The sequence below is a fragment of the Microtus oregoni genome, unplaced genomic scaffold (genome assembly GCF_018167655.1).
Source record: "Microtus oregoni isolate MIOR12 unplaced genomic scaffold, Mior012 000019F_ref0000042, whole genome shotgun sequence".
Classification (NCBI taxonomy): Eukaryota; Metazoa; Chordata; class Mammalia; order Rodentia; family Cricetidae; genus Microtus; species Microtus oregoni.
In genome coordinates, this window is record NW_024543078.1 from 10455077 (window position 1) to 10475954 (window position 20878).

The 20878-nt window shown below is 54.4% G+C and overlaps 1 protein-coding gene across 4 annotated transcripts; it reads left to right on the forward strand.

Annotated features, from left to right (window-relative positions):
* Positions 1 to 994: 994 nt before the first annotated feature.
* On the forward strand, positions 995 to 19761 carry Uhrf1 (ubiquitin like with PHD and ring finger domains 1). 4 transcript variants are annotated; one of them, XM_041669165.1, is made up of 16 exons: positions 995 to 1207; positions 2677 to 2841; positions 7752 to 7994; positions 9058 to 9218; positions 10504 to 10719; positions 11325 to 11428; positions 11503 to 11713; positions 12742 to 12973; positions 13257 to 13361; positions 14274 to 14380; positions 15529 to 15688; positions 15775 to 15912; positions 17457 to 17574; positions 17670 to 17812; positions 18163 to 18267; positions 18505 to 19761. In XM_041669165.1, exons 2-16 carry the CDS (start codon positions 2689 to 2691, stop codon positions 18649 to 18651), a joined length of 2343 nt encoding a protein of 780 aa, XP_041525099.1. In that variant the 5' UTR covers positions 995 to 1207; positions 2677 to 2688; the 3' UTR covers positions 18652 to 19761. The 4 variants fall into 4 exon arrangements, with proteins under 4 accessions (XP_041525099.1, XP_041525103.1, XP_041525100.1 ...); XM_041669169.1 differs by having other exon boundaries at positions 11527 to 11713; XM_041669166.1 differs by lacking the exon at positions 995 to 1207 and adding an exon at positions 1897 to 2033.
* Positions 19762 to 20878: the final 1117 nt, after the last annotated feature.

A 20878-nucleotide genomic window follows, 5' to 3' on the forward strand; every position in this document is an offset into this window, starting at 1 on the left:
AGTCATTTTTGACTACAGAGCAAGTTGGAGGCTAGCTTGGGCTATGCGAGACCCTGTTTCTAAAAACAAAAACAGTTAAACAAAAATTGGAAGTCTTTCTGTTAAGGACCTCCAAGGCAGAGTAGGAAAGGACAAAGTCCTTCCCAGGGCCTCTGAGGTCTTACCTGTTCTTTGCCCAGCCCCGGGGCCTCCTTGGGCACCCCTACCCTAAGCCTTCTCCACACCCCATGTGTCCTTGCCGTCCCAGAGGGTGGCTGCTGGTCACTTCTGACCTCATGGCTTGTGGTTGTACTTGGAATTGTCCTCTGAGACTTACTGGTTTTCTTCTTGTTTGGTACCGTAACCAGAATTTGCTTTGCCAGAGACCCCACATGCTGGAGCGAAGGTTTGGACCCCGCAGCTTTGGTCTCTCTGTTCATCAGTTCCTGAAGATGCCCAGTGACTGCCAAGGATGGTCAGAATGGAGCAGGCCTGGGCGGAGGGGGCAGGGAGGCGCTGCCTGCCTGGACAGCTTGCAGAAGGCGGGGAGGGGGGGACGACGACGACATACCAGGCAGAAAAGAAGCCCCGCGGGTGGGTAGTATGGGGTGGGGGAGTCACTAACAGCGCCCTGATGTTACTCAAGGTGCCTGGGGATGCTCAGGATATGGGGTGCAGGATGTCTGGAGGGGACGCACCCCTCAAGTTCTCCTGGGGTATGCGGCCAAAAATTGGGGTCTTAGATTTGAGAGATCAAAGTGTGTCCAGTCGAGGGCGAAAGGGTATGTACTGAGGTCAGGGGTGTCTCTAGGGGGGCAATCCCTCCGAGGATTCCTAAGCATGCCAGGGGACCTGGGCCTTCTTGGTAAACTGGGCACAGCCTGCTGGGCGGAGCCGGCGGTGGGGTAGATACTCAGTCGTGGGGACGCCCCCACTGTCTTTCTCGCTTCCCGCCACAGCGCGAGCCAATCAGGAATCAAGAGCCCGCCCCTCCACCCATTAGGGTGGCAGAGTTTCTCGCAGCAGCCTTTGGACACTTCTGAAAACGCCCTGAGTTTTCGCGGGAAAAAAAAGAAACTCCTAGCAGCTGGAAGGATCGCGCGCTCCCGGGCTCATTCAGGTCCTCTGCCACGCACGCGGCTTCCTCCTCGGTCACCCAAACCCAGAGCCCTAACCAGGAGCAGGCACTCCAGGCCTGAGTACAGTCCGGATCGCAGCCGCGGGAGAGGTGAGTGGGAGAGCGGGCTGTGCGCACACAGAGGCACGGCCGGGCGCAGCGCAAAACTGCAGAGTACTTTTCACGCGTGGCCACTGGGCTTACTTCAGGGGATCGGAGGTCTTCCAGTCTTACACGCGGAACCTCCTGCCTGGCTAGCCGCACAACGTTGGGGGGGGTTGGAGGGGACTTTGCAAACTTTCCCGCGCGTGGGATGAGATTTGCAGAGAGCCATCGCCCACGCGTGCTTCCGCACCGCGTGTGAGGGGAATCCGAACTGTATCTTCCATGTTGGATCCCCATTTCTGGCCCCGCAAACACGATTACATCCCAAAACTTGGCAAAATTTTCCCGCGCGTGGCTCTGGGCTCGGCAGAGAGCCACTGCGCATGCGTGCTTCTCTGTCCGTTGAGGGGTAACTTGAGGGGCGTCTTTCATGCTGCACCCGATTTTTGACCCTCCCGGGTGCCGCTGAGTCCGCGGGAAACGCGTGGGGTATAGCGGGGGAGTACACGCGGCTCCGCGCCTGCGCGCGGACGCTCCCCGCGATTCAATTGTCGCGCCTGAGTCGGGTTTCGCGCGCCCTGGCTTCTCAGAGTCCATTTTGGCCAATTGTGTGCGAGGTGGGCGGGGCAGACAACCCGGGAGGAGCCAATCAGCAGCGGGCTCTCTGGAAGGGCGGAACTTAAACGGCGCGGCTCCGGGGGTCCGACCCTGGCGGCAGCGGAGGGTGTGGGCGTGGGCTCCGGGCCTCAGAGGTCTTTAAAGCGCCGTCCCAAGAGGCCAGGGTTGGTATCCCGGGAATTGGTCAGGGTAGTCAGCCGCGCGTGGGGCCCAGGTGAGTTTCTAGCCACGCGCGCGCGAGGGTGACCGGCCCGGGACTGCCGGTTGCCATGGCCACGGCGGGGGGGGGCCTGCTCCGCGCACGCGCGCCGGGGGCACCGGCCCGGAACTCCGGGGGGAGTCCCGAGTGGTGTCTGGGGTGGGGGTCCTGACTTCTATGACCGAGTTCCCTCACCCGGGACTTGAGAAGTTCTGGTCCGTTTCGAAGTTGGCGAGTTCCCGTTACTGTGGAATGAATGAATGAATGAATGGATGAACGAATGAATGAGTAACTGCGACCACTCTGCCTGACCAGGCAGGCCTTTCTTTCGCCACGGGTATTACTTTTTTTTTTTTTTTGCTTCCCCCTCTTGGAAGACATGGTGGATTGTCTTGGATCACCCAGTATATCTTTGGCGGTCCATGCTCAAGTGTCCCCACTCACTGGTCATTAAAATATTAAGCGCCTAATTTACGCCACCTGGTCTTCCAAGGCGCAGTCTGGCCGAGTAGAGGGGCCAGGACGCCAGGAGATTGATCTTGGGAGTTTCTTCTTGCTCAGTCAGATGTAAAGAAAGCTGCTGGGGCGAGGGACCCCACTTCCTGCCTACAGACCGGCCGCACTGACACAGTCCCCACCCTTTTCTCTATCCCTTCAGTGTATCGTCACCATGTGGATCCAGGTCCGAACCATGGATGGGAAGGAGACCCGCACCGTGGACTCCCTGTCTAGGTTGACCAAAGTGCAGGAGCTGAGAAAAAAGATTGCGGAGATGTTTCACGTGGAACCCCAACTGCAGAGACTCTTTTACAGGGGGAAACAGGTAAAGTGGCCTCCCCAGCTTTCCATCCACCCACCGAGCTTTGTCCCAGGCACCCTGCCTCTCAAAGCCACCAAGCAAGAGTGCTCCCCCCCTTGTCAGTTGCTTCAGATGCTGGGGGAAGGGTGAACAAAGGCTGGTCTCTGTGCTGCAAGACTTGCTACCTTTTTAGTTGTCCTTTAAAGTCTTCTAAATAATTTTTCTTGAGAAAAAAGCTTAAGTGGCCAACAGAGGGCTCCAGGGGGTTACAGAGTAAAGTTTCTCCAACAGTCTTCACGTACGAGCAGTGAGAGATTTTCCTTTTGAAATCCACCGTGATAGCCCACAGCTTGCTCCCATGAGACATTAAACCTCCCGTGGATCCACTTCACTCATGAATTAGAAATTTCATTCAAGAACGAAGAAATAAAAAAAAAAAAGAAATTTCATTCAATTAGGCTTATGGGAAAAGGGGTAGTGGTTAGCCCCTTGTTGTTGCACCTCTCTACCCCCTTTTTGTCCAGCTCTCTGGCCTTCAAAATGGCCATCTTTATAGCCCAGCTGCCCGCGTTGGGAATGGTTATCATTGGCACCTGGCTGGGCCTTTTTTTTTAATTGGCATCTTGCGGTGCTGTGAGTAGCATGTGCCAGCATTGGGATCTCTGGTGTAGGGTACGTGCCTGCAGGGGTTTTTTTGGAGTTGGGTGCACTGCAGCCAGTGGCGAAGGGTCCTAAGTAGATCAGAAGTCCCTGTTTTCACAACCTGTACCGTCTTTGTCCCTGGGCAGGGCACTGCCGCCCTCTGGTGTCCAGGTTCATTTCCTTAACTGGCTGTGCCCTGGTGATGGCAGTTTGGCTGTGCCTCCCCGCCCCCAGTCATGGAGTTTCCTTGGCGCATCTGGGTGGTGTGTGGGAACCATGTCTGATTAGCCGTGTGTCTCTCCTGGAAACTATAGTTGGTCAAGTGTACATCGGGTCTGAAAGACAAACTTTAGTAGCCTTACCCCTGCAGAGATTCCACCCCATCCCCTTGGCTTTCTGCTGGCACCTCTGCCTTTTGTCAAGTCATTGAGCTCGCTTCCTCCTGGGACTGTCTCAGCTGGTGGAAATGATTGTCAGGTTTTGAGACAGGGTTTCAGGGTTTCACATAGCCTAGGCTGGCCCTGAACTTAGAACCACCTGCCTCTGCCTCTCAAAGGTGACCAACCGCATCCCTGCTACTGCCTGATCCCTTTTCCTAGCTCCCTTCATGCTGCCGCAGGTGGTGGCTTCTGAGGCAGCTGCAGCAGGCCATGGGAAGGGAGCCAGGGGCTGGGGAAAGGCCGCTTCTGTGGTGCTTGACGGCAACAGAAACCATGCAAGTAGGTCCTTCTTATGGAAGGTTCACGGTGCCCTGACTTTTTCCTTATTTCTTGTGGCCTGACTTCAAAGCTAAAAGGAGCAGGCTGGTGTCAGGGAGTTGGTGTGTGCTGGCCCCTCCTTATCTCTGAGCAGGGTGGTGGGTAAGTGGGATGCTGGGCATTGTCCCTGCCAGGGAAACATGATATGTGTCTGGTAGATGGATTGTTTTCTTAAAACCCCCCGTGAAATATGCCGAGCATGTGCAGACTTTAACGTCGCTTAACTTCCTTGCTCCTCTCTGTTCAGGGACAGCTAACTCTCATGTCCCGATAGCAAGCATGGCTGGCCGCTTGTCACCGCATATGGTGATGTGTTATGGGTTCAGCAGGTCCTGACTCGGTGATGGAGGAACCAAAAATCAGCCAAGGGTCCTCACGCCAGGTCCCCACTGTTCGTTCAGTCTCCAGACATCACCAGGAGTCCTCTGGGATACTTCTCTTTCTCTTTATATCCTTTGGTTTCATGGGTGATTGAGGTCAGCCATGCTGAGAGTGTTGGTCCGGCGCTTGCCCGGAATGCACAAAGCCTGGAGTCCACCCAGTCCAGTACCCAGCAAATCTGTCATTCCAGCACTGGGCCAGTCTTCTCTACCTGTGGAGTCCAGGGTCAGCCTGGGCCATGGCAAAGTGAAGCCTTGTTCCTTCACAAAAAAAAAGTCTTGAACAAAGTGGTTGGACCAAGGCCCGACTCAGACTGTGGCCCCAGAGCCATTTCCTTGCAAGATTAACTTGAAAGGTGCCATCCAGGATCATGTGACAAGCCAAGTAAAGGCAAGTCTCCTACCCCCTTCGCTGGAGGCACAACAGCAGACCTCCCAAGAGTGGACAAAAGCCACCAGGGCCATCTTGAACATTGCCTAATTATTCAGGAGGCTGAGGCAGGGTAGCAGCTGCCTTGTCGGAAAATGTTACTGGTTGAACTTTTTAGTTGGTTGGTTGTGTATATGCTTTAGTGTGTGGGGTTCAGAGGATCTTCCCTTCTACTGTGGGCTCTGGGTGGGAGGAACTCAGCATCAGGCTCGCAGGGTGAGTGCTCCCTCACATGCTGACCATCTCGCTAGCCCAGGCTGCAGTCAGATCTTTGGAGCCAAGGATAACCCTGAAGTACTTGTTTGCTTGTGGAATGGGATGACAGCACGTGTGTGAGCGCCTGGTTTATGTAGTGCTGGGGATGGAGGCCCCGGGCCTATGCACACCGCCTCACACTCAGCCCTTACCTGGTTTATGTAGTGCTGGGGATGGAGGCCGAGGGCCTATGCACACCGCTGCACACTCAGCCCTTACCGGGTTTCATTTTCAGTCTTAGAAATTAACAGGAGGTGTGTGAGACTCAGTGCTGGACTCTGTTACTGTTGAGGTCATTGAGTGGGAGGGAGCTGGACCTTGACTTTAGGCTCTTAGAGTGTCCTGTCACCTGTGACAGATGGCCCCAAGGGTGACCTCACTCAAGTGGGATATGGGTTGGGGGCACTACTTTCACCCCTTGTCCTGGTCACGTGCCAGTGCAGGCTTCTACTGGCCTGATAGTTCCTGAAATAGCAGCCAGAAGCTGCCCAACCGGCCTTGTGAGTTAGGAGTTGCTGGGTGAGTGTCCCAGCCAGGCCCAGCCATATCCTGTCCTGCTTGTTGAGTGGGGGCTGTGACCATGGTGGGGCAGCCTGGTGGGTTCCTAGATAACAGGCCTGGGGGTTGTATGGTCTGGTTACCCACCCTCCACCTCACCCTGCCTCCTGGCTGTCCCAGCGCTGACCACCAGCCCCTGGGTTTGCTTTGTATTTGCTTTGGGCATGTGCATGTGTCTGTGTGCGACATAAATGCATTGCGTGCACATGGATGTCAGGTGGCCTCATTTGCTTCCTGAGCTGTGGTCCTGTTGATGCCTGAACAGCGTTGCATTCTGTGGATGGCATGCGGCAGTGCTTGTCCATTTGTGGAAGGACTTACTAGACTGGGCCCCTTTTCTCAGGATCCCCAAGTGTGGCCTGTGGTGAAGTCCCTGTGTTGGGTGACATGGTGACCTGTGGGTGCTGGCCTCAATGTAAGCATTTGCTCAGAGCAGTCATAGACTGCTGACCACCCAAGCTGTCTCTTTCAGAGTCCCCTCCTACATGTGGAGTTCCTGTCCCGTGGAGTTCCTTTTCCCGCAGAGTTCCTTTCCCGCAGAATTCCTTTCCCGCGAGTCCCACCTGTTCCCGCTGAGTCTCTTTCCAGCGAGTCCCACCTGTTCCCCGGAGTCCCCCTCCCCCGTTCCTGTGGAGTTGTCCCTTTCCCCGAGGGGTCTCACCTGTTCCACGGAGCCCCTCCATTCCCGTGGAGTCCCCCCTATTTCCGCGGAATCCCCTGTTCCCGCGGAGTTGTCCCTGTTCCCGTGGAGTCTCACGTGTTCCCGTGGAGTCTCACGTGTTCCCGTGGAGTCCTGTTCCCATAGAGTCCTACCTCTTCCCATGGTGTCCTCCTTGTTCCTGGGAGCCCTGTTGCTGCATGCACAGAGTTCTAAAGAGAAGGCATTTTGTATGGTGCCTCCATCTCAGACGCAGAGTTTGTTCTCTCGGTGTCTCATTCCTGTTCCCACAGTCCTGTCCCAGCCTATCCTCAGTTATCATAGTAGGTCACTGGGCCTACTCTCCCTGTTAGTCCCCAGGGGTCTGGGGACTCCAATTCAAAGCAACCCCAAGAGCTCTTTGCATGACAATAGGGACCCTGGAAGGGACTAAACCCCCATTCTTTTTTTACTTTTTCTGAGAGGGGGTTTCTCTGTGTAGCTTTGGAGCCTGTCCTGAAACTCGGTTCTGTAGACTAGGCTGGCCTCAAACTCACAGAGGTCCACCTGCTTCTGCCTTCCAGTGCTGGGATTAAAGGCGTGCGCTGCCACCATCTGGCTAACCTCCCCTTCCATTTTTAAGGCACTAGGTGACTCCATCCCTAAGGGAGCCCCTCCCAGTGGATGTGACTGTCACAGGGGAGGTGCCTCTGGCCCACAGTGGGGAAGGAGTCCATGGTGAGAGATGACATGGTAGGGAATACTGCCAAGCCATGAATGACTGAGCAGCTGGGGGAGATTGGTGGAAAGCCTTAGAAAGGATTCTGGGGACTGTGCTGTGGGTCCTGTCTGGTTGCCCCTGGACACAATGGGACATGGGCTTCACAGTCTGTCCTTGTAAGCTTCTTGGTCCCTACAATGTGCTGGTCAGTGTACCTACCTCAATGCCAGGAGCGCTTTCTCCGGCAATACCACCCAGCAATACGTAATGGCCCTTCTGCCTGCTTTCCCAGCCTTTGGAAGGTGCTGGAAGGAGGACCAGGAGTTTGAGATGAGCTTGGGCTACGTGAGACCCCGCTCAGCATTAGTTCAGCAGGTCTCCCTGGAAGGAGGACCCATAGCGTGGAGGGGCTGTGCTGCCTATGCCCATGGCTGTCTGGGTACTGCCGGTCCTCTGTGTGTGCCTGCCTTGTCCTGGGACAGGGTTTGTATTCCATCTACCCGCCCTCTGCCAGGCCTTCAGAGAAGACAATCTGTTTTGGGTTTCCCCACAGATGGAGGACGGCCACACACTCTTTGATTATGATGTGCGCCTCAATGACACAATCCAGCTGCTGGTGCGCCAGAGTCTGGCACTGCCTTCCAGTTCGAAGGAACGGGATTCTGAGCTCTCAGACTCTGACTCTGGCTATGGTGTGGGTCAGAGCGAGTCCGACAAGTCGTCCACGCATGGCGAAGGGGCTGCTGAAGGGGATGACAAGACTGTGTGGGAGGACACAGAACTGGGGCTGTACAAGGTGAGGTGTCTGTGTGGACGTGTGACAGTGGCCTCAACCCAGATTTGTACACTGCCAACCCTAGCAGTGCCTCAGCCTCCCTGCCCCTTACTACACTGACAGCCACACAGGTCTCTTGGGACTCTTTGGTGACCCACTATAGGCAGTACTGTAGGTCTCACCTCTACAGCTGGCATAGGAGCTGACATTTTGAACTCTCTCCAGTGAGTTGCATCAAGATTGAAATGCATTTGACGGGGGCTGGAGAGATGGCTCAGTGGTTAAGAGCATTGCCTGCTCTTCCAAAGGTCCTGAGTTCAATTCCCGGCAACCACATGGTGGCTCACAACCATCTGGAATGAGGTCTAGTGCCCTCTTCTGGCCTGCAGGCATACACACAGACAGAATATTGTATACATAATAAATAAATAAATAAATAATAAATAAATATTAAAAAAAAAAAAGAAATGCATTTGACAAACTGGAGGTTGAGCCTCTGTGGGAATCCCAGCCTGTGTTTGAGACTGAGCAGTCCCCCATGAGGGCCATCTTCTGCTCTCTGAGCACATCGCTCTTACTCCACCTGTTGGATTTGGCCTGTGTAGGCACAGCTTCTTATCCAGGACCCGGAGTTACATGGGAGATCCCGGTCTGGAGTGTGGAGGCTTGGAATGTGGCTCAGCACCTGGAGCCCAAGGACCGCTCGTGGTCCCTGTTTGTTTGCTGTCTGTCATCAAACCTCTGAGATAGTTGGAGCCATCAGAGCAGAAGTTTCTGGCAGCAGAGGGCGTTGTTGACTGAGTTCTGTTCAGAATTATCTAGTACCATCCGCTGTCCACAGCGCTGAGGCTTATTCCCAGCTGGAGCGTGGCGACCCACACTCGCCATCCCTGTACTCTGGGGGCTGAGGCAGCACCCTTGTGCTTGTGGGGCTAACCTGGAATAGAGAGTGAGACCTTTAGGCATAACTGGCTGCAGACACACTTGCCTGGTGTGTGGCCCTGTGATTCCCACCCCACTACCCAAATCCTCGACCCTGGTCCTGCCCTGCTGCCAGGTCCCTGAGCCTCCTTGCTTCCTGTAGGTTGAGGAGTACGTGGACGTGCGTGACAACACCTTGGGTGCATGGTTTGAGGCCCAGGTGGTCCAGGTGCAGAAGAGAGCCCCGTCCCAGGAAGAGCCTTGCAGCTCCAGTGCCAGCATGACTCCGGAGGATGACATCATGTACCATATCAAATATGATGAGTGAGTGCCATCGCCAGCTTGGTCCTGTCTCCAGTGTTGTCCAGAGCCCCTGTCTTGCATTCCCTGAGTGACTGTTGCCAGGGGACGAGGGTGGGGAAGCCACGGAAGGCTCATCCTTGGTGCCCTGTTTCCATTCGAGACTAGATGAAGGACCTCTAACCCTAGGATCCCAGCCGTGAGCTACCCTGCCTTGACCAGTTTTTGTTCAGTCTGTGAGGACATGAGGATCTCTTTAGAGTGTCCTTGGTCCCAGCCTTCTCAGGAGGGTCTTTGGTCTCAGTCCCTGGGCCAACAGGGCATTTCAGGTCCAGGTTCCACCTGATGACGTGGGTGGTGCCGAGAGAGCTCAGGCAAACAGCTAAGCCGTCCGTATACATCTTTTTCCTTGGGTCTGGGGGCCCTCCTGGCCTGGGGAGGCCGCAGAACTTCTTTGTAAGGCCAGCATCCTGTAGGTGGAGGATGTACTTGCTCTTTGCTACTTGGCTTCCTTCTGGTCATGCTGGGTTTCTGGTGTCAGCCCTTCACTAGAGGAGAGGTGCTGTCATTTCTGTTCATGGCCTTGGATGGTTCCTAAGACAGTGGATAGTGAGATCCCAGTGTATAAACTGAGGTCTTGTCGAGATTTCCATGTTCTAGCTCTGGGATCATTTGTGGGCCCAGCTTGTTGTTGACAAGCCATTTAGTCAAATATTTATTGACTTCATTGAAACAGCCATTTAGTGTGGAAATCCTCTGTGGAAGATGATTGCTGAGCTGAGTTCTGTGATGGACCTGAAAGTGAATGTCGCTCACGGCTGCCCGGAGAGCGCTCTGTGTGGAATAGTCACTTCTGGGGCACTGTGGAATCTTAGTCTGTACGCCTCCACACACATCCATGTTTACGCTCTATACGTGTGTGTGTGTGTGTGTGTGGAGAAAAACTCACTTTCCCTACCCATAGCTTCCCAGTCTGGTCCCCAGGTTAACCCTCCCAAGCTTCCTTGACTTGGCGGTCCTGGGCGCATGGCCACCTCACTTCTCTTCTGAGAGCCCAGAGCTGTTCCTCCTCCATCAGGCCTACCTCACTGAAAAGAGCCTTCTTTACAAATTGCCATCTCCCTGGTTGCTGGGATGGGGATCAAGTCATTTTGTGAGTCGCATTTGTCTACATGTTCCGCATACCTGGCCCACCAGCTTAGATGGCCAGGGTCACCCAGAATAGGGCTCCCCATGCTCCCACTTCTGGGCCTGTTTAGGGACAGCATGTGGTGGCCTCGGGTATCTGAGTTTGGGCCTTTGCTTGCAGCTACCCAGAGAGTGGAGTGGAGGTCATCAAAGCCAAGGATGTCCGTGCCCGTGCCCGCACTGTGATCCCGTGGGAGGACCTGGAGGTGGGCCAGGTGGTAATGGCCAACTACAATGTGGACTACCCCAGGAAGCGCGGCTTCTGGTATGACGTTGAGATCTGTAGGAAGCGGCAGACCAGGACGGCGCGGGAGCTGTATGGCAACGTCATGCTCTTGTGAGTAGCCTGCCTGGATAGGGACCCTGCTGTCCTCCCTTATCCTCACACCGGCCATCCCTAGTCACAGCTAGCTCTGCAGCCCTCAGACTTGGCTTTCTGGAGGCTTCTTTATTTATATTCATGTTGTTCCATACAGGAGGTGTCCCATACAGGAGGTGTCCCATACATACAGGAGGGTGTGGGCTTGAGTGGTTCTAGGAGGCCTGGAGCTCTGAGTGCCTGGGAACCTCCAAGGGGCCAAGGGCGTTTTCCTCATTTAGGGCACCAGATCTCATTCTCTTCAAACTCTTGACTCAGTGCTATGTAAACATCTCCAGAAGCCACATACAGCCTGTCTGTATAGTAGTGCCTGTCTGTATTGCTAGCCAGCAGTGCTGTAGGGACATGGGAATTTCTGGATGTCCTGGGCCAGCTAGCCCGACACGTGACATGTGTAGGCAAACGTGGAGGATGGACAGTGAGGGTGCTCTGACCTGTGTGTGGCATAGGAGTGCCCACATTACAGAAACACACATGCAGAAACCAATGGGGAGTAGATCTGAAAGCTTGTCTTCAGACAGGCTCAGCCCCACAGTGCTCTAATGTTTGGGGATGTTCTGCAGAAACGATTCTCAGCTCAACAACTGCCGGCTCATGTTTGTGGATGAAGTCTTTAAGATTGAGCTCCCTAATGAGAGGAGCCCCTTGATTGGGAACTCCTCGCAGCGTGAGTACTGGTCGGGCCCTGAGCACGCCTGGGTGGGGGGTTGGCAGACCAGGTGGCATGGTGGCCTGCTGCAGCCCCTCCTCCCCTCCGGAAAACAGGGAAGAGCGGCCCGTCCTGCCAGTACTGCAAGGACGACGAGAACAAACTGTGTCGCAAGTGTGCCTGCCATGTGTGCGGTGGGCGTGAGGCTCCTGAGAAGCAGGTGCTGTGTGACGAGTGTGACATGGCCTTCCACCTGTACTGCCTGCAGCCACCGCTTACTTGCGTCCCCCCTGAGCCTGAGTGGTGAGTGGTGGACTTCTGGGGTCCCCTGGACTGCCCAGAAGGGAGCTTAAGACAGGCCAGGAAGTGGCTCTCAGCCTATTGTGTGGTTCCACTTTCCTGAATGTAAATCCCAGAGCTTGAATCAAATGCTGGGTGTGGCTGTTAGGTGTGAGAGCTCGGTGCTGGGGAAGCAGTGAAAGGAGGGTCCTGGGGCCTGCTGCCTGCCAACTTGGCTGCAGGCTTAGGAGAGAGCACTGTGCTAGTGCCTAGCGTCGAGGGACTAGCTTGTGTACCTCACTCTGACTGCACTTGAGGACTTGAGTTCCTGGCACTGGTGTGGCTGCCTGAGCCTGTGCAGGTCAGGACACCCAAGGCTCTGGCAGCGGGGGAGGTGAGCGCTATCAGGTGACTCGTGCCCGCTCCCTTACTCAGCATTGTGATTTGCTTTTCGTTGTTCTTGTTTTGATTTGATTTTCTCAAGACAAGGTCTCACTGAGTAGCCTTGGCTGTCCTGGAACTCACTCTGTAGACCAGGCTGACCTGGAACTCACAGAGATCCACCTGCTTCTGCCTCCCTGGGAAAGGTGTGCTCTCTGGGGGGGTTCTTGAAATAACTTTGTTAGTTTTATTTTTGTATGTGTGACGATTAGGATACAACTCTTGGGAGTCAGTTCTCTCTACTATGTAGGCCCGGGGGATTAAATGCAAGTTCTGAGACTTGGTGGCAAGCCTCTACCCACTGATTATTTCACTGGTCTTCTCAGACAGGGCTTTTAGCAGAAGGTTGAGGAAACCCATGTCCTATAGTACATTGGCAGGGATTCTGTAGGGATGGTCCAGCCTGGAGTTTAACTCTGTGCCTCCAGCTGCCCATAGCTGCAGATGCTGGAGTATGTTCACTGCTGCCTGGGAACCTGAGTTTCCGATTTGATTCAGCTCTAGGGACCTTATCTCTGAACAGCCAGTGGGCTGTGTCCCCAGGGGGAAGGACTCCATCTGTCTTTTGCGGTTGGGTATCGGGCCATATACAGGTAGCATTCTTGTCCCAGGTACTGCCCCAGCTGCCGGACTGACTCCAGCGAGGTGGTGCAAGCAGGCGAGAAGCTGAAGCAAAGCAAGAAGAAGGCGAAGATGGCATCAGCCACGTCATCCTCCCGTCGGGACTGGGGCAAGGGCATGGCCTGTGTGGGCCGCACCAGAGAGTGTACCATCGTGCCCGCCAACCACTTCGGGCCCATCCCTGGCGTCCCTGTGGGCACCATGTGGCGCTTCAGAGTCCAGGTATCTGCTGATGTCATGGGGTTCCAGACATTTATCTTTGGAGTTTGTGTCTCAGATGTGGCTAGGGGCAGGAAATGCTGCTGAGTGGGGTTCAGGAGGCTGCCTGCTTGGAGGAGGGTGCCGGGTTGCAGCATGATCCTTTATCCCTATCACGGCCAGCTCTTCTATGGTAGCTGGACTCAGCCACTGGGCTAGTGTGTTCTTGTCAGGGACTGTCATCCTGGGGTCTGGACAGGGTCACAGTTCCCAGGAGATGGAATGGGTCTTTTGGCCGTGTTCACAGGTCAGTGAGTCTGGTGTGCATCGGCCGCATGTGGCGGGCATCCATGGGCGGAGTAATGATGGTGCTTACTCATTGGTGCTGGCTGGAGGCTACGAGGATGATGTGGTGAGACTGTGCCTCCTTCATCCCCATCCCCACCCCCTATGGCCTCCCACTCTGGCTCTCCCACGCCATCCACCATGACTGGTCCCTCAGGAGTTGCACCCTCTGTCTGTCCAGTCTCCCACTGGGGCCTGCCCTCAGTGCTGGCCAGAGTTGCCAGGTCGTGCTGTCAGCTTGTTGTGGTCACTCTTGTCGACCTAAGAGTGGTGACTGTGTGGCTCATTTTTGCTGGAGAAGATGTCATGAGCTGCTGCCTATAGCACAAAATAAGTCTTTCAATTTTATAAGGAAAGAAAAATCAGCTCTGAGAATGCCTTAGTGTGGTGAGGGCAACAGGAGCTGGGCTGGCTTCTTGTTCCAGGTTATCTTGTGGGGTGTGATGGCTGCTTAATTAGAAGGGAAGGTGGGAAATTACAGGGTGCGGCGAACATTCTGCACCCGCTGGTGGAGGGCGGCCTGACCCTTCTTGGCCTAGGAAGCACCCAAGCCCAGCAGCATGGTGATGGTGTCAGGTACTTCTCTCTGCCATCTGCCTCTAGCACTTTGCATCTTCCTCCCACTGAGCCTCTGTCCCGAGACACTTGACCACCAGTGTCTCGGCCTTTTCTCCAGCACATGCTGTCCTCCCGGGGTTTTAGGACATGGGGTCCTGTGTCTGGCTCATGTCACTGCTCATTGCCTTCAAGGACCCTTTGTGTGGGAACAGGTCTTAGTGGCATTTCAAAGACAAAACTTGGTCTCTTTCTGGTACGGTGCCTCGTGTCTTCTGGGCCTGCTGTGTGCCACTGGCCCTCATTCTTCACCCCTGCCACACTCGCACTATCTCTTCTGGGTCCACACCTCTTGTCTTCATTGATTCGGGAAGGGCTTACCCTCTGTGCCGCGGGCTCATGCAGCCCTTCTTCCCCATTGCAGGACAATGGCAATTCCTTCACATACACAGGGAGCGGTGGCCGGGACCTCTCAGGCAACAAGCGTACGGCAGGACAGTCCTCTGACCAGAAGCTTACCAACACCAACAGGTGTGTGGAAGCTTGGCATCCTGTGGAGGGTGGGGGCCCACATGCCTCTCATGGCAGCAGGTGATGGGGCACAGGTTTGCCTCATGATGGACCTCTGTCGTGGCCACAATCCCAGCCAGGGGTATCACTGCCATCTCGGTATGGAGGTGGCATCCCGGGCAGGGTCCTGCATTCTGCTCTGCTGCACAGCCAGGGTGTAGCTCAGCTCAGCACAGGGTTGTTGTATCAGAACATCCAGCTCAGTGGTTTAGAGGGAAAAGTTTTGTTACTGTAACAAATCCTGAAAATGTGAGCCTATAAGGAAGGTTTCTATTGAAGTAATAAACCCCTGGGTGGTGGCGCCTTTAATCTCAACAGAGGCAGAGACAGGTGGACCTTTGAGTTTGAGGCCAGCCTGGTCTACAAGAGCTAGGTCTACAAGAGTTTGAGGACAGCCAGGTCTGTTACATAGAGAAACCCTGTCTTTAAAAAACAAAACAAAACAAAACAAACAGTCCCCTCTCCCCTAGTTTATAGACAGGACAGCTTTTGTTACTGTAACAAGTCCTGAGACTATTAGCTTAGGGGCAAGGTTTCCTGGCCTATGCATCTGGGTTGTGCTGTGCTTGGTTGAGCCTTTGTCTTGAGGCTCCCACTAGGGGGCAACAGAAGGCAGCCGCATATGGCACTTGGGCAGGGCAGGAGAATGGAGAGGACACTGGAGTCCTACAGTCCTATTCTCTAGCACCTGCGATGCTGCCAGGCCCTGTGCCTTAAAAGTTACACTTCCTGTAGCTCTGCCCTCAACACAGGGACTTCTGGGAGATATTTAAAGAATTATTTCATGTGTATGAGTGAGTGTGTTGGCTGCAAGCCTATGCGCTGCTTGGGTGCAGTGCCCACGGAGGCCAGGAGAGGGCGCTGGATCCCATGGGTCTGGAGTCAGTGACCACCATGTAGGTGCTGGGAATCACACTGGGAGCTCTGCAAGAACACCTGCTCTACAGCCTCTGGGAAACCTGCGTGTCTTGTGGGGAGGTTAGATCAGACAGCAGCCTCCGGCAGCTTCTGGCCAATGCCAGTGATCTTGTCCTGGTGTCCTGTGGTGACGAGGTCTGTGTATCTGTGGGTGTCAGGGTGTGACTTCCCTTGTGTCGTGTTCCCCAAAGGGCTCTGGCGCTAAACTGCAACTCCAAAATCAGTGAGAATGGGGCAGAGGCCAAGGACTGGCGCCAGGGGAAGCCAGTGCGTGTCGTCCGCAACATGAAGGGTGGGAAACACAGCAAGTATGCGCCTGCAGAGGGCAACCGCTACGATGGCATCTACAAGGTGGGTCGTGAGCGCCTGCCTGTGTCCTGCGCGTGTCCCTGAGCTTCCTGCGCCACACTACACCAGCCACGCTGTTCTTTCCACAGGTGGTGAAGTACTGGCCAGAAAAGGGTAAATCTGGCTTCCTCGTGTGGCGCTACCTCCTGCGACGGGATGACGCGGAGCCTGGGCCCTGGACCCGGGAGGGCAAGGACCGCATGCGGCAGCTGGGGCTCACTATGCAGGTGTGTGGCCTGGAGGTCAGGGGCTCCAGCTCTCCCTCTCTGAGGCTTGTTTTCTGTGGAGCTCGTTGCCCGTCATGATGGGTGTTAGCAGTGGGGACACCTGTTCTACTTCCATTCTGCTTCCAGGCCCCAGATTTCCCAGGGTCCCTCTCTCCTCCAAACCAACTACCAGGAGGTCCTCAGAAGGCTGAGACCAGCCTGGGCTGCATAGCAAGACCCTCTGAACAAAACCAGGGCTAGTTCTGCAGCTCTGTGGGTAGAGCATTCTTCTATACAAACACTGCGTTCTGTCCCAGCCAAACATAATCAGGATCAGGGGTCCAAGGCTAGCCTGGCCTACGTGAGATCCTGCCTCAAACTCTTATGGGGACGAAGAGAGATGGCTCAGTTAATATCACAGGCTGATCTTGCAGAGGACCCCAGTTTGATACCTAGCACCCACATGGTGACTCAGCATGTGTAACAACAGTCCCTCCTCCACAGGTACTGCGTGTGTACACGCGCACACACACACACACACATACACACACACCTCCAGTCCTCTGTACACACTTCCAGCATGTATAACTCCAGTCCCGGAGCCTGTCCGCCTCTGCAGGCACTGCACACACCTGGCACAGACACTCGGAGGCAGTACACTATACACTGAAATAAATGTAGAAACGTTGAGGTTATGAGTGGCTGAGGGCACACAGGTGACACACCCAACCAGCCACACCTGTAGCTAATGTTGCTTCTGCCCCTCCAACCTCTGACCCATGACCCATCCAGCATCAGCAGAAAGAAGCTACCAGAACTGTTAGAAAACAGGCAGTGGGGGTGGGCAGGTAAGTATGCGAATCCCCTGCAGCCGCCTCCCCTCTTTGCAGCTGGATCATTTCATATCCACGTGGTGGGGGTGTTTGCCCTGGGGCTCTAGGCATGCTTGTATCCTGTTGAGGACTATTTAAGGAATCTTAGTGACCCACAGGACATGATGGCATCTGTCCCCAGGTGTTGGGGGCTGCACTCATGGTATAGCAGGATGTGCAGAAGTGTGTGCATGTTTTCACGCACGCAAGTGCTCGAAGTGGGCTGAAGGGCTGGGACAGGGTCAGTGGTAGGGTTGATAAGCTTAGTTTTTCTGTGATTTTTGAAGATCTCTCTTATGGCTGGCCTGTAACTCAACAGTCCTGCCTCAGTTTCCTGGGTGCTGGGTCACAGATGGGGTGCCACCACACCTGGCTTCATGTAGCCCAGGCTAGCCTTGAAGTTGCTACATAGCCCAGGATGACTTTTGACCTCCTGACCCTCTCTTGACCTCTAGTGCAGGGTGACAGGAGTGTGCTGTCACCCCTGGCTCTTGTTTTAGGTAGGGATCTTCCCCACATAGCCCTGACTGGCTTATAGGGGGGCTGTGGGGGGAAGATCCCAGCCCTGCCACACCTGGCCCTCATGCTTGTCCAGTAATGCCCTCAGGTACCCAAGAGCTTGTTAGGTGATGACATGGTGGCCCTGAAGGATGGGCTGGTCTTGACTTTTGCCTACAACCTCTCTCCCTTCAGTACCCCGAAGGCTACTTGGAGGCCTTGGCTAGCAAAGAGAAGAGTAAGAAGTGCCGAGCCAAGGCCTTGGAGAAGGAATCACCCTCTAAGACAGGCTCAGCCAAGCGGAAGCCCACAGGTGGGTGCCTATCCATCCCGACTTCCTGTCTATCCCACATGTCTGAAGTGTTCATTAGCTTCTCACAGATCTTGTTCTGTGTCCCCGCCCCCCAGGCCAGGCCACTAATACATGTATACCCAAGAAGAGCAAACTGGAGCCCTTCACGCTCCCTGTCGAACAGGCCAACCTCATCAAGGAGGACAAGAGCAATGCCAAGCTATGGGATGACGTGCTGAATTCACTTCAGGATGGGCCGGTGAGCCACGGGGACCCATCCTGTGGGCACACAGGGTCAGAGTCCATGTCCTAGCCTGCGGCAGCACTCCAGTATGGCCTTACTAGCCCGTTCCGTGGGTGTGCAGCTGCCTCTGGAACTTCCCATGTCCCACACTGAGACGGTCAGTGCAGGCCTTGTTTGTGCCTTCAGTGCGGAAAGTTCAGGTCTGGGCTGGGTCGGCTGCACAGGGCCACCACCCTGTACTGTCTGAGGCCTTCTGCCTTGTACCACAGTGTCCTCAGTGTTGCTGAGGCGCAAATGGGGCTGGGGTTTCTGTCTTGTGTTGGGATGAGGTGATGTAAGTGTGCCCTCCCATGCCCGCTCTGCAGTACCAGGTCTTTCTGAGCAAGGTGAACGAGGCTTTCCAGTGCATCTGCTGCCAGGAGCTGGTGTTCCGGCCTGTCACCACCGTGTGTCTGCACAATGTCTGCAAGGTGAGAAGGCGGGTGCCTGGACCCACTGCCTGCACTCTTGGGGTGTCATGGCTGTTCCCTCAGCCTGACTCTTTATAGAGACCCAGGATCCCATACACTAACCCCCTCTAGGACAGTGCCAGGGACTACCAGGAAGGAGCTCAGAGTCCTGAGTGGGCACGAGGGTCAGAAGGGAGCCCCCAGTGCCTGCGTGGCTGCTCCCAGTTGCCCCCTTCACCCTGCCTATGTCTCATGCAGGACTGCCTAGACAGGTCCTTCCGGGCCGAGGTGTACAGCTGCCCAGCCTGTCGCTGCGACCTGGACCACAGCTCCCCAACCCGGGTGAATCAGCCTTTGCAGACCATTCTCAACCAGCTCTTCCCTGGCTACGGCAGCGGCCGGTGATGTCGCGAACCAGGCGGGGGGCCCTCGATCCTGCTTCGAGTTCTTAGTGGGCTTAGCTTGAAGGTGTTGTCCTTCCACATCTGCCCCTGGTGACCCGTCTGCCTTGATCGCCAGTTAACCAGGAATACTGTATTCTGGCTACCACTTGGACGTCTGTCTTTCTTTTTTTCTTTTCTCTTTTTCATATATATATATATACATACATACAACGTCTGTAAGTCTCCAAGAGAAGGGAAAAAGAACCCTGCCTTTTCTTTTTCTTTTTTGGAGATGGATTTGGAAACTGTTGAGCCCGCACCAACCTCAGTGCCATGTTGTCAGTTCTCACCTTGAGAGCAGCTGCCTAGAAAAACTCTGCAACCATCTTTGAAAAGACCAGGTATATCTCCCTGGCAGCCATGCCTTAGGCCTTCACAGAAGACCTGAAGGGGACCCTGGGCCAGCCTCAGCCCTGGCGTTGCCATCCACATGGGTGCCTCTGGGGCCTAGCTGACACTCCTTCAGTGGGACTTGGCTGTGACCTCAGGTCTGGTCACCGGCTGAGGCGAAGCTGATCATGTGCCCTTAGCTCACCACCCCTTCCACTGTTATCAGCACTGAACTGTCCGATGCCCATCTTGGAAGTCTGGCCGCTGGGTACTCGCTGGCTGGGTTTCGTGGAGGCTTGAGGTGTAGCGACCAGTTCTCATCTTGTTTTTAACTCGGCAACTGAAAATTATGAGGGTTTTTTTTTTTATTTTTCTAAGGGGATGAATGGTTTCCTTGATGAATTTCTTTAGTTACAGCCTGTACTGAAGAAGACTGTGATTGTGTGGTTGGTTTTTGTTTTCTTTTGTAACTGGTAACTTTGCCAAAGTGTGCAGGCCGTACCTCAGTAGAGAATGGGAACTGAGCACGTAACCTAACTGCAGGCAGACCGGACAGCACTGTTTTAAGGGTCACTTTTTGTGTTTCGTGGGGTTTTGTTTTGTTTTGTTTGTTTGTTTTGTTAGATTGTTAACATGTTAGGGAAGAAAACAGAATTCCATGTGTCCATGTGAATATTTTCTGAAGTTCAGTTTTTTGGTTCAGATTTTAGATCTCAATTAAATTTTTTTCTGCAGATTTGAATATTTGTGTTTGCTTGTTTTTGAACTGCTTTGTGGTGCTGTCATGAAAATGAGAAGAGAGGCTGATGAGACAATGGGCATCAGGGCACAGCTTGGTTGTGCAGATAAAGTTGTGTGGACAGCAGTTCACTCATCCCCGCTGCTGCTCTTGCTGCAGTCAGACAGAAACTCCATAGTCCTGAAAGCAGAGAACAGTTTGCTGGCACCTGTTCTGGAAGGTTCTTCCATTGTACAGACGACCCCACAGGTTTATAGAAAACTGGATGTTGACGATGTACAGGGAAAAGGCAGTGCTAACTTGTGAGAGCAGAGGCTTTGGCCCTGGGGGTTGGAGTGTGGGAGGGCTTGGCTGGCTGCTGGTGGGGCTGGTGTGCCTGCAGAAGGGTCTGGGCTCCTGTGGAGTCATGGGTGGGTGGGTGAGCATGGTGGGGGGGGCACAGTAGGTTGCTCAGAATGGTTGAGGGGGGAGCCTCAGCTGCTGGTCTCAAGCCAAGGATGAGTCTGCTTTTTAAAAAAAATTACACGTGGGATTGGAGAGGTCAGAGCACTGGCTGCTCTTGCAGAGGACTTGGGTTTGATTCCCAGGACCCACATGGTGATGCAACAACCTGCTTTGTAATGCCAGTTCCCAAGCATATGCTGCCCTCTTCTGGCCTCTACAGGTAACTCCATGCAACGTACAGGCAAAACACCATACACATAAGTCTAAAAAAATTTTAAAAAGTTGAAGTCATTTCACCATATGGGACTTGAGGATCGAACTTGGGTTGTCAAGCTTGGCCAAAAGTACCTTGATCCACACACACAGCCCTCAGCAACATGATGTTATTTTTAAGGAACGTGGGGCGGAGCTGGGTGTGTTGCGGTATGCCTCTTAGCCTGTGTTTGTGTGACTGAGACATAAAGATCGCTACTGCAGGATTAGTCTGGGCTACAAAGTGATACTTGGTCATGGTGGTACAGGCAGGTCTGAGTTTGAGACCAGCGTGATTGACAGCCGGGGCTGCATAGAGGAATCCTGTCTCGGAAACCACAGTTGTTCCATCCTTAGTGTGAGCCCTCGAGACTGATCTGGAATTCGGGCTTACCTCCCTCTGCTTCCCCAGCGCTACAACTGA

What these genes read in the sequence shown, in the direction of transcription:
- Uhrf1 (XM_041669165.1), top strand. Translation starts at nt 2,689, where the DNA reads ATGTGGATCCAGGTCCGAACCATGGATGGGAAGGAGACCCGCACCGTG. An exon ending in TATGGCAACGTCATGCTCTT is followed by an intron (nt 10,720 to 11,324) that starts GTGAGTAGCCTG and finishes GATGTTCTGCAG; the next exon opens with AAACGATTCTCAGCTCAACA. An exon ending in AGCTGGGGCTCACTATGCAG is followed by an intron (nt 15,913 to 17,456) that starts GTGTGTGGCCTG and finishes CTCTCCCTTCAG; the next exon opens with TACCCCGAAGGCTACTTGGA.